Source organism: Diadema antillarum, unplaced genomic scaffold (genome assembly GCF_040938485.1).
Source record: "Diadema antillarum isolate AM-2024a unplaced genomic scaffold, OU_Dant_1.0 seq00000403_RagTag, whole genome shotgun sequence".
Classification (NCBI taxonomy): Eukaryota; Metazoa; Echinodermata; class Echinoidea; order Diadematoida; family Diadematidae; genus Diadema; species Diadema antillarum.
The window spans coordinates 99,285-112,959 of record NW_027271393.1 but is presented as its reverse complement, the minus strand read 5'-3'; the positions used below and the strand labels follow the sequence as shown (position 1 = coordinate 112,959).

Sequence of the window (13,675 nt, the reverse complement as noted above, 5' to 3'; positions counted from 1 at the left end):
TAATTGATTTTTTTCCCTTTTTTTCTAAACTCATGTGGACCTTTATCATTAGATGAATACTGGTAAGACCCCTATTTCTGGTAATACTGGTCCCAGTATTCTGCCTTTTTAGTGTCAAAGGTCATATTTTGATGTGGTGTCTTGTGTGGTGTCACCGCACCTTGAGGCATACAAGTGCCATTTTTTGACAGATTGTTGTAATTTTGTACTTAAATTGTAGATGTATTATGGTCAAATCTTAACTTTTGCTGTTTTTGGTGATCCTGCTATCCGTGTTCTTTAAAAAAAAAATTAGTATATACAAGTAGGGTCAAAGGTCATTTTAAGGTTTGCTGACTTTTGTATAAATTGTACATGCTACTGGTCACACTCGTTGCCTTTTTTTTTTTTTCTTTGGGCACATCTACTTGTACACTGGATATTTCTCGTCTGAAAGAGCACCAACTCACTATACGTATATTGTACATATGATATGCAATGTTGCTATTGTATTCATGTGAGCACTGTGTGGAGCAAACCAAAACACATCACATCTGAATTTCTATTAAACTTCCAACAAACTTGTATGCATTACCTGTAGTACAAACAAAATATGCCCACAGTATGTAGAGCCAAGTTTGTTACTTTAGTGTACCCATGTTGTCTTCCTTTGCCTAAGAATAACAATCAGTCAACAAGAATGGTAAAATCGGTGGATTTGAATTCCCAAGTCAACTACTGTACTGTGTGTGAGTACAGTTTGTATTTACATGGAATAATTTTCCAACTCCAATTGATTAGCAATTTCAGCTGATGAACAATATTTCAAATGGTATCCTGTACACGTCCATGGAAGAAAACTGCCACACAAAAGTTAGTTTTTGTAGCAGTGGTGTAAAGATGCATAGCAAATTGTGATACGATACCAGGAAAATTATTCCCTGTATTAGAAGTGTCTTTTACAGTGTAGTTTCTTTCTCATCAGTATAACATAGTATATTGCATGGTTCCAGCGTCATGAAAATATGATAACTGTAGAACTGAGCATCCATTTAATTGTTGTTGTTGTTGTTGTTGTTGTTTTGTTGTTCATATAACCAGTTCAATGATCTTCTCTCTTTGTTGTTTTCTTCTTCTTTTTCATCCCTTAGATTAATACTTCTGCTAGATGCCATAAAAAATTGTTTGGGGCTGAGATGGTAGATGAGCAGAATCATTCACCTTAGTTTCTAAGGTTAGAATGTCAACCAGTAGCCTACTTGAATTGGAGGTACAGCTTGTATGTGAAACATAAAAGAAGACATGGATACTATGGTGGTGATCACCGCAACACTGAGCCTTCTGTTGTCAGGTGAGAATCGATGTGATTTAGATGTCATACCCTCCTCCGGATATCATGTTTGTTATATCATTCTGTGGAAATCTCCTCTGGCAGTATCACTGTAGATTACTTTCAAAGCAAAGGCAACTAAACATACTTGTACATGTATATTGTACACTATGCTTCAACGTATGCAGTTTCTTAGAAGTAATCTGGAAGAAGAAAGTTATTAACTAATCTGGGATATGCTGGAGCAAAGAATTATGTGTTTTGGGGTTTTCTTTTTTTTCTGAATTGAAGAAGTTCTTCAAATTTTTACTGTGGTATTAAAGAGCATTATGCTTTCATTGTTGTGCACTGTCTAAAAAAATGTGCATGCATTGAAGGTTTGCCAATATCCTTGGCATATGCTATTTCCATATACTTTTCTCCAGTGTTAAAATTCTATGAATTGCAGCAAACGTAGAACCCCACTTTTGGACTTTTTGAACAGAAAATTATTCAGACCACTTTACGACAAAGGGAAATGTGATAGGAATGTGAAATAATCCACTGTTCCCCATTCTATTGGGAAAATGTACTGTAGTCATGATGACCTCGGCAAACTTTCCAGGATACAAATCCCGATGTGAGGTTATCTAGGGTCAATAAACCTTGCAACTCAATGGTGTATGTGCACTGAATACATTGCCGTGCATTATATGCATTGCAGGGTACACTGTGCATTGTAACTTTCAATTCTGTTGCAGAAGAGTCCCTATTGAGCTTGTGATACAGATGTTGTTACATATATTCAGTCATAAATGCTGTCTACTGTGAAGTTGAAAGCAGTGGTTCAATATTATAATCAGAGGGGGGTTTTAGACATGTTTGTTAAATACAGATCAGCATTTGCAATCTTACAAATTTTATTTGTAGAGGGAGACAAATTGAAGGAAATTTACTGTGAAGTTGTGTCTGTGTATATTTGTGTCTGTGTATACTGCATACATGATAAGCAATCTCTGAAGTGCAATCTGTAGTATGGAACAGTTTATCAGTGTACTCTAGAGCAGTAGGCTTTAGGAATTGTATGTTTAGATTCCTTCTATAGTTAGTCAGTTTCCAGGTACAATGTACTTGTTTTCATTCATTGTGATTATTTGTCCAAGATAATTAAAGATAATATAAAGTTTTGGTACCTCAAAAGTTTCCCTGAATTTCCTTGTCTTAGTTTGTGTTTCAGGGTAAAGTACCTTTCATATAACTAACACTGTGAGACTTACTTGCCCCAAAGTGCTCTCATGTCTTAGTAATCATGCAATTAACTGCGACCAGCAGCCCCATACGCATAGCGACCAGCAGCCCCATATGCATAGCGTAATGGGGCTTCGCATTGTAGCATTCAGGATCATGACAGATTTACTATCGCGGGTAAATATCAACTTAAAATCCAAAAATTTCTTCAATTTGAAGACTTACCAATTAAGTTGAAGTATTGAAAACAGGCTTCGGGCAACGTTTGGTTCTGCCAATAGTCCCTTTCTGTTCGAATTGATGACTGAATGTGACTCGGTCGAGAAGACCTTAGGAGAGCTACATACACTGAATACTACAGGCAGCGCATGCGCTGGCCGTCAATTCAGTGTAGCTCTCCCAAGGTCCTCTCGACCGAGTCACATTCAGTCATCAATTCGAACAGAAAGGGACTATTGGCAAAACCAAACGTTGCCCAAAGCCTGTTTTCAATACTTCAATTTAACTGGTAAGTCTTCAAATGGAAGACATTTTTGGATTTTAAGTTGATATTTACCCGCGATACTAAATCTGTCATGATCCTGAATGCCACAATGCGAAGCCCCATTTACATTGTACATTGTAGCTATACGTATGGGGCTGCTGGTCGCAGTTTACATAGCTATGCGTATGGGGCTGCACGCTGCTGGTCGCAGTTATCATGCAATAATGGTTTCGTACAATATGTGTACTACCTCGCCGCCTATACGGCAGCTCTGGTACGAAACCATTATTGCATGATTACTAAGACATGAGAGCACTTTGGGGCGTGTAAGTCTCACAGTGTTAGTAATATGAAAGGTACTTTAACCTGAAACACAAACTAAGACAAGGAAATTCAGGGAAACTTTTGAGGTACCAAAACTTTATATCATCTTTAAGCATTTGCAAAAATTGTATGTGTTGTAAATTATCAATTGACCCTTATCTACAAGTACAGTATGTTGTACATGTAGTACACAAGAGTGTGATTTGATGTGCAAGAAATCACTCGTTTCAATGATGCAAAATACCTAAACTTTTGCAGGAAAAAAAAAAGTCATTTCCCAGCCACTTAGCTTGTAATGTCCAATGATAAATTACAGTGCATTTCACAGAAAGACATAATGATGAATGGAATGACATGGTAAGAGGTCAGTGGGTAGTGTCACTATAGATATTTTATCAGATTGGTGTTTACATATTTGTGAAAATGTATGAATTCCTGCCATAGTACCAGTACCGCTTATCAAACTAAGTGTTGCTCCAACATAATACCCACATTGTACAGTGAAATGTTACTATACAGGCTTGAGAGATGAACTTACTATGGGGGGGGGGGGGGGGGGGGAGTATGTTTCTGTGCTTTAATTCTGGTCCACACTGAGTTTTTCTTATGCAATATGTCTCTTGATGTACCTCTTTGACTGCATGGTGTATGTCAAGTTGTTAGCTTTAATCTAGTGGACTGGTGATTGTATCAGTCATTGATGTTGCTGTTTCAGGTATGTGCATGGGAGGTGTAGAGGCCATCTATTGTGCCTACCATCCATCTGAAAACCAGCATGACCCCATGAGCCAGGATGAGGTCATGGGGCGCATCCTGCCAGACAACAAAACCATCCACTGCCCAGAGTTGAACGACCGCTGCTTTACCTTCTGGTACGTCCACCCGACCAATGAGAATGAGATTCTGATCCAGAAACAAGGTACGGTGTAAGATCCAGTATTTGCTGCAGCCCAGCTCTTCCCAGCCTCCATTCCTTCCTTCTTTCCTTCTACATCTTTCCTTCTTCTTTCCTTCTTCTTCTTCTTTTCTTCTCTTTCTTTTCCTTCCATTATCATGACACTTTTTGCACTTTCTATCTTGTTTATATCCACTATTAATGCTGTATCTGTCAATTTATATCAGTATAATTTTTTCATTATTATTATTATTATTATTGTTATTGTAATTATTATTATTATTATTATTATTGTTATTATTGCCTCCGCCAAGGGAGGAGGTCATGTTTTCATTACCCTTTGTTTGTTTGTTGGTTTGTTTGTCTGTGTGTAAATAACTCAAAAAGTTGTGAACGGATTTGGATGAAACTTGCAGGAAAAGTTGAGAATGACACAAGGAACAGATGATTGGGAAATTTTTATAGATTTTATGAAGGATTTTTGATATTTAGGCAGGTAGGATCAATGCACTTGGGAGTTCAAGCTGCACATTTTAAAGTTTTTCATACATGTACTACAGTGCATGCTCTTGTTTCTGCTAGGGCAAGACTCACTGCTCAGCTGGAAGTTGATGATGTAACAAAAGGCTTCTATATTGGGAAATTGGGTGATTTTCAGCATGCACATACATGGGTGGAAATTACTGATCTCTATGGAAAAACAAGATCATTGGTGGAAATTAGCTGCTTGGCAGAGGTCTGTGCTCTCAGAGTGCTTCTCTAGTTATTATTGTAATCATCAATAATCATCATTATTACATTCAATGTCTTTATTTGTATATGCTTCTATACATTATATGCAATGGCACTGTGTGTAGATTGTATGTAAAGTCTACTTGTCCACTCTTTTTGTGTGTTTGTGTGTTTGTGTTTCCTGTGCATGCATGGCATAGGCTGTGTGGGTGTAATCTGGTTGGTTTCAATATACTATAGCTCTCATAATTGCCCCTCAGGCAGACCAGGGACCAAATGAAGTCTGAGCGTGGAAAAAGCTTTACCGCCTTGGCATGCAGTATTTGGTGAACATTATTGTAGTGTGATTTCAATATCATACGTTCACCCTCAGGTTGCACCTTGGCTAGATGTGTCCATAGGGAGACAAATGATTTTAGAGTATAATTTGGGGATTTTGGTTTCAGGGACTGAGAGCAATAATGTGCTGTGAAGTGCGTCAAGTTTCATACAGGATGTAATATCTGAGGAAAATTTATATATAAAGATTATTTAATACAATGTAGGGTCACAAAGAGGAATGAGATGTATTTGATTTGATTATAATAAGTAGATGTGAGATGTATTTGAATTGATTATAATAAGTAGATGTTTCATTTCTCAAAGAAATTACACAGACCATGCTGTTACAGGCGATAGATGCTTTAATACATGTAGTATGTTTGATGGGAAGTGTGGCCCAAAGATACAGTTGTTTTATATTCGAACACAACAGATCAGTAAATTTCAAGTACTGGGAGAATAATGCAACATGTTGGAGGCATACCAGATGCAATAGTGACATTTCTAGTCTTGTTTTATAACACCTTTTGTCCAAACGAAAAAAAAAAATCTTTTATTAGCATTACCAGTAGATTAAACATTGACCTTCAATGTGACTTGCTTTTCGGAAAGATGTGCAGTAATATAGTTTTGTAAGTGTGTCTCTGTATGTAACATTCACTATTAAATCACAGTATTAGGTGGGTAATTAGATTAATTAGATTTGTGTTTTAAAAAGTAAAAGTAAGAGTGTACATGCACAGCATAATTACAATATACATACAGTAGATTGGATGGTGAAGGTCATAGCAGGTGGGGCACTACACCTGGGTGCATGCAATCATACAGCTGTATTGGAAGCAGGCATGTTAGTTGTTGGTATACCCTGTAGTTCTAGATGTACATTGTATATTTTATTTCTTGTGTGTATGGTCAGATATGTACAGTTGTACATGTACATGTGCTGTACTGTGCAATAGTACAGTACTGTACAATGTATGTGTGTACAATGTACATGTAGGGCGTAATGTATATCTTCCATTTTATAAGAAAATTATAGAAAGGACTATGTAGCCAGGCAAAATATAGGAATCAGACTCTGCATTTCCTATGGTACAAGGTGGTATAATACAAAAAATTGTACACATATTGTACATTTTGTACTCAGTATGTACATGTACATGTACATGTAAGACTCAAATGCTCACCACTCCACCCAGTTGCCACAAATACATAGTAGATTTTATGTATGATATCCTTGAATGGTTGCTTAGAACTCGGTGCCACACTTCCACTCCAGGATGCATGCCTACTTATTTTGAGGTCCCTACAATTGTGTACTTGCAGATATTGTTCTTTTGGTTTTTCTTAATACTTTTTTTTTTCAATGTCTGGCAGGTGACACATACCAGAAGCATCTTCGAGACAAGATGTAACCAAGAGTTGAAACAGAATTTAGTCAGTTGTCATCCTCATTTTTGCTCTGCTGTCCTCACTGCAAAATCTCCATGCTCTCAAGAATAGTTAATCATTCAACATGTGCAACAAAACTTAATATTGCATAGGAGACAAAATGAGGTGAAATTACAATGTATATGACAATAGATATGGCAAGACTACTAAATTTACAATAAATGGAACTTTGCATGTAAATGTAGAAATTTCACGTAACAGGTTTGCTCAAAGCCAAAATCAAAAGTATTGTCATGCTGATCGGTAAGAACACATTCAAATTGCAAGATGTACAATGTAGATATCGTTGATTTCATGTTTGTATTTGATAGTTCCGATTTTACTGTATGTACAGTATTGTTTTGATACATACTTATACATTGTAGTTGTACATAATTTAATATGTTGTATTGTTTTGATACATACTTATACATTGTAGTTGTACATAATTTAATATGTTCTGCGTGGATGCCTATTCAATTCATGCATGATGCTGACTTAAACAGGCATCATGATATCAAGGCAAAATCCAGAATGATTCAATTTGATTTTTCAGGCCAAATGATAATATTGATTAGGCATGAGTCATCTGTCCCAGTGTGTATTGACATTACAGTGCACTGCACACAATTCACAGTTTTAATACTGATTTCATTTATCAGTGTTTTGTCTTTCTAAGGAGACTGTTCTGTGATGATGAAGGGGACTTGTTCGCACTGACTCATCAAGCAAACATGCAAGTTCAATATGCAAAAATAACTTGATGTCCAAATTATGACTTATTATTACACATTTTATACATTGCACATACGAGTGTACCGTATATTTGTATGTTGTTATACACAAATCATAACCTCTTGCATAGCAAACTGGCACTTCAGAAAAAAAAATTGTGAACCAGTTTTTACTCTGAAAGCAATTATGCGTAAACATGAAGGAATTTATCAGAGAAAAGAGTTCTTGTTAAAAACCAGACTTTCCTCCCTTCATTCCTGAGGATTGTAATGACCTTGTGGCAAAGATTGTCTTGTACAAATGTAGCTTCAATTACAGTTATGTAAAGAGTATTGTTGGCATTTATGTCATGTAAATGCAAGACGTAAAAATGTGGTTAACCACAACATTGTAAGTGAACATATTGCAGTTTAGAACATTCACTGTAAATTTGATGGATCGCATTATAAATGTACACAATTAGTTGCTAGCGGTCAGGTCCGTGCGCTGGCCATAGGCAACGTGCAAATGAATGAGGTGATTTCATGCACCCATGTGCAACATCTGGAACCCTACGCATGCTGCTTGTGATGCGCGCAGATATCAACATGAACTTAAAAACAAAACAAAAAAATCTATTCACCCCACTCCGTGTCATCGCCTTGCCCTTTCTTCTTCTACCTGCTCGTCTTTGCCGCTGTCACTATCAGTGTCATTGTCACCGTCATCACTCAATTAATTCTGTCACCAAACTCAAATTCTTATGGTAAGATATACACGCTACATTGTAGGGTGAGAATTGGACGTTTTAATGGTTCAGCTGAGAAAGCCAATGCGAGGAAACACAACGCAGATATTGCATCTGGTCACCCGGGAATATATTGTGCATTATGAATGACTGCATCAATGTACCGCTGCACTTGTATAGGGTTTGGTCCCTTGCCTGACATTGTGATTTAGGGTTTGAAAAAGACAGCTGTTCCGGGGCAAAAATCGGTGGAGTGAATCCATCAGTTTTAACTTGTGATTTCTTAATGGCGCGAATATCTTGTATTGGGTCATATATCAATAATCTGTTTCAGGAGACGTTTTTTTCTCTGCTCTGACACCTTTTTCATATGATTTTCCTTATTTAAATCTCTCGTTCCTATGTCTTTCAAGAAAATCTACAAAACTACTTGTAGTGTAGTTTCGAGATACAATGTACAAGATACATGTATACTGCACATCTGTACTCCATGTTATTTGTGCATGATGATCAAATAGAGCTGGCGCTGTAGCGCTGACTCATTGTTGTAGAAATGTAATAGCGCCGCTGCCATTTGAGTTTTTATAGTACCGTAAGTTATAATGTATATGCGATAGAGAGAATTGAAAATGACTGCATACAAATGTACAAGTATGTCATACAAGAATTGAAGAATTAAAACATACATTGTATCCATATGATGTTGTATGATTTATCACCCTTCCCCAAAGTAAGTACAGTTTCTGTATTGTGCATATTACACATATGTATAAAAACAGATACGATCTACAAGTAGGTTTCTGTGATAAAAAGAGGTTTGTACAGTCGTATGTATGACCCTCTTTTGTAACCTTTTGCCCCTCGCTCAGTGGATGCCCATAGCATTTTGACAGTGAAGAAACACCTGAATAAACCTGAACAAACATATTGAACCATGATATGGTGCCTCGGGTTTTCATTATCGATTAAAAAAAAAAAGGTCCGGAACAGTGAGATACTACTGTTTGATATTTTCTGCACAGACTTTTTTTTCCCCTCCACCATCATGCTGATGCCAGGAGGGAGACGTTGTGGATGATGCATGCCCAAGTCATCGTCCCTATGAATGAGTCACAGAGTACACACTATAGGATGGAGGGGGAGAGGGCACCAAAAATCGAGATGATGTTGGTGATGGAATAGCGGTGTCCGATGCTTTTATTATCCTGATTTCCGTGAGTGATCGGCAGTGGTTATTTCGTCGTGTATGGAATCACTCTCATTGTAGAATATTGTTGGATTTGATCATGTAAGTATAGTAAGAGTAAGATGGACTTAGTTGTAGCAATTGCGTGCCAAAGATCTGCTCTCTTTGAGAGCAACATTTGAGGGGGAAAATGAACCATATGTTCTAAAATGCATGCTGTTTGCAGTCAGAGTAGAGCTGCTGGCAATAGCATTGGAGTCTTCTGTGCAAATCCAGATCACTTGAATTTTTACATGCGAAGTATGTATTCCAGTGTCTGTGGATATGTGTGTGTGTGTGTGTGCAAATACATTTATTTTTCCCTGAGATATTTTTGACTAAAGTACTATACTAATGTATTTGGTATAAAACTAAGCTAATATTGCATACGAGTATATTCAGTCGCTGGGATTTGCAGGGAAAAATACTTCTGATTTCTTGGCCATTTAGATAAAAGTACAGCTGTACAATACTGTGATTTCACCATAAGAAGTGTCTACATGTACATGTATGTGTAGTTGTTGCACAATATGTTGTTACAAACTCCAGTAGTTGCTTTGGACAAGTGAGTTTTTATCACCCTGAGCGATGGATATCGTAAGTACATGTACAATTTTGTACATGTAATATGCAGTTTGAAAGAAGTCTGGGTTGATTGATATGGTGTAATATTTGTAAAATGTGATCTGATGTCCTAGTGAATATTTTGCCACTAGCTTTGCTGTTTGGTTTACATGGAATAATTACACCCTATTGTATACTAGTTTGGAATTATGGTACAATGTAAATGAACAATGCTCAGATTTTTGCATGTCAATTCCTAGAACGTCTAACAAATGCTCTAGATAGATTTGCCCTTTGATTGCAAGGAAAGGAATGAAATTTCTTGTCATTTTGCGCGTCAAGTTGAAAATTGGCAAGATGGGATATCTGCACGAGTGCAGGGCATGCTGGAAGACCATTGAGATATACAGGCAAGCATAATTACTGTTTCAGCATCAATTGAGCGTGACAAGAGATGATACAGATGGGTAGTTGATGTGTACTGGTGAGTGTCATTATCACACAACGTTTTACATTGTAGCATATGAGAATGGCTATTACAATGACATAAAACTGTACTTGCTAACTAATAAGATTTTATCAGATTCAATAAGATTTTTTACATTAAAAATAGCAAAATAAGATTTTCTGTCAGAGAAATAAGATTTAACAAAAAATATTAAGATATACCTTTCATGTGTATTTTCTGAAGATTTGACTAAAAGTAAGATTTTTAACTTCAGTTTGCATATAAAATAAGATTTTTGCAATCCATGAGTAAGATACAGGGTATTTCATCTTGAAATGTTGGCAGGTATGCAATGATCATTGTGCAATCACATGCTCATGATCATATCGTGCTATTACAATACATGTACGTGTGTAAAACGGTCACTCTCTCATCCTAGAAATTTCTGGAAATTTGTATTGAATTTGATTCAACATCTGGAAGAAATTCTTATTTCTATATTGCAAATACAATGCCGTTGCATTTTAGCAAGTATTGGCACAGGTGTCAGGGTGATCCATGAGGGGTTTTAGCATGTCGCTGCAACATGCTAAAATTCTTGTGCAACATCCTCAAAAGCCAGCAACATGCTATGCAACATCCTCAAGAATTTGCAACAAGCTCAAAGTAAAAGTATTCAAAAATGTGCAAAACATGTGCATAACATAAGAAACATCAAACTACCTGGTACTTAGATATTTGTGTGCAAAACATGAGAGAGAACATTGAATGTAAGCTGCACAAAGAGAGATAAGCAGCAAAATATTGTGTACTACGTATGTACTCATTGTGTGCGCTCCGCGCATATTCAATTTCTGCAATATTCTCAGATTCTGATGAGCTTGCAATATGCTCAAATTTCAAGTTGTGGACCACCCTGGATATCAGAAACTTGTACATTCTGTACATGTACAACTGTTTGATAAAGGTACTGTACATGTACAGGTATGCATTCATATGATGGGAGATACAATTGTACAGTAAAATGTATGGAGAAAAAAAAAGATCAAGTATAGGAGTACAACTACACTGTAGAACTTCTGCTGGGCCTTGAAACATTGCTAGGGCACACAATCAAGCATATTACATTTATAGAACGTGTCGTGGACTGAAAAAAAAAAAGTAGCCAGTTACATTTGCTACAATGTGTACATGTGGGAAAAAGAAACATACTCTAGTATACGAGATGTCAAAGGCAGATACTTTGACCGCTAGAATGTACAATGCATTTGTATACTATTTCCAGTGGACAGTGTATGTTCTTGCTTTCAAAGGCTGACAGAATGTACCACTTGTATGTATAATACAACATACTTGTATTTCTGTATTTCAGAAAACATTCCTGGCAAGATCAAAGTCAAGAGGGACAGTGAACAACTTAACGTATCAGCCGTTCACCTACCAGTGTGTATAGGCTTGCTTTCTTCTAATGCTAGCTAGGACTGCCTCAAATGCAATATTAAGACCTTGACATCTCTGTTGAAAACAGGTTACTTCAAATATACAAATGGACATGCGCTTTGATACATGCTTTGTCTCACAAAGTATTTTGTGTATTATCACCATGCTGTACCTTGAAAACCAGTGTAATCTGAGACAATTGTGACGAAAATGTCGACAGTGAATCACATGATTATGCTTTATACTGCAAATTTAAATGCTTGCACATTGATGACCTGTCAGTTAAGCATGTACACTAAGGAAAAAAAAATCTACACAGTCAAATGACTTTGTATCATAACATTGACAAAATAAGTGACACAAGTTAGTTAAATTACAGGCATACTAATCTTGATATGAGTTGACTGTCTAATTTGATGGGTTTTGAGTTCAAATATAAAATGCTGAAAAGTATGTTAAGTGGAAGAGATGTGCAGCAAAAGCATACATTGTATATTTCACATTGTGGGAGTTTGCAGACCTTGTCCTGGAGAAGAAAAAAATGGGAAAAAGTGTACTGTTGAATATATCGGCTCTTATGATACAATTGTCACATCTCATGCAATATGTACAATATGTACATTGTAATGATGTCCAATTGCACATGAACAGTAATCATTACGTGCTTGTACAAATATTGTGAATGAGAGCATTGAGTAGTGGGTGATGCAATACAGAAGTTGAATGAACCTACATGTCATTACATTGTGTTTGTATGCCAGGTACAGTAGGTTAAAAAAAGGAAAAGGAAAAAAATGTTGGCCATTTTCTACTGGGTAAATCAATTACATTGTACATCTACATGTTTGTAGGCCATAATGTATAAAATTACATTTTTTTTTAATTTTCTTTTTTTTTTGAAAGGCAGTCAAGTGTACATTGCTTCCTGCCAGGCATTTTGCAAGTCTGTGATGAAAAAAAAAAAAAAAAAATCAGTTGAAATGACAGTAACTCTCCATGGACCAAGGGCATACATTTAGGCGTCAATTTGTACAAATGTGTGTTGACGCACTGTCTCCAGTGACAGAGCCAAAAAGCGGATGCTTCTTGTTTTTCTCTTTGTGGAAATATTTGTTATTTCTGTCTTTTGGTGAGAGAGGATACTTGTATTTAGATGAAGAAGTGGCATGCTTTGTCATACTGTATTTAACTGGAAAAATGTCTACCACACTTCTGGAGGTAATGGTGCTTGCAGAGTACAAGATTGCAGGCTTCTGTTTAAAGAATATTGAAATCAAATTCAGTTGATCCCTGAAGATTTTACTCAAATATTTACAATGAATTTATGAAATTTTACATACACATACAACTTGTAAGAAGCTCGTTTAATTGCATGATATTTACATGTTGTATACAATGTAGGATTGTTCATCATGCTTCCTGCTGCCTGCTGTCATGCATTTGAACGGGTGTTTATGCTGCCAGCTATTCATAAGTTCTCAAAGAATTTCAAATTTGTAATTGCTGATATGACTTCATACAGTGTATGAAGAGAGAACCATAACTGTGTACAGTACAAATGTACTAGTGTAGAAACTGTAATGTGTGTATAATTGTACATGTATATACATGTACGTTGGGAACCTCACAAATACAGTTGCATGCTGTACAGTTATACAAAATATGTGTTTAATTTGTAATGTCTCTTATTGCATTGTACAAATGTATAATGACAATTTTAAAGCCTTTGACTTGACTTTCCACAACATGAAGTATTGACATTTTGTTTAATTTTGCCTACAGGTGCAACTTCCATGGTCTGCTGACATTGTGT

General features: G+C 36.4%; 1 protein-coding gene across 1 annotated transcript in view; it reads left to right on the top strand.

Moving 5' to 3' along the window:
* Positions 1–13,675, top strand: part of LOC139732183 (uncharacterized) — a 42,218-nt gene that overhangs the window by 13,272 nt on the left and 15,271 nt on the right. Inside the window, exons 2-3 of the mRNA XM_071643056.1 lie at positions 1,131–1,330; positions 4,060–4,263. Of these exons, the coding sequence (XP_071499157.1) occupies positions 1,282–1,330; positions 4,060–4,263 (253 nt within the window). The 5' untranslated portion in view covers positions 1,131–1,281. The remainder of the gene's footprint in view (positions 1–1,130; positions 1,331–4,059; positions 4,264–13,675) is intronic.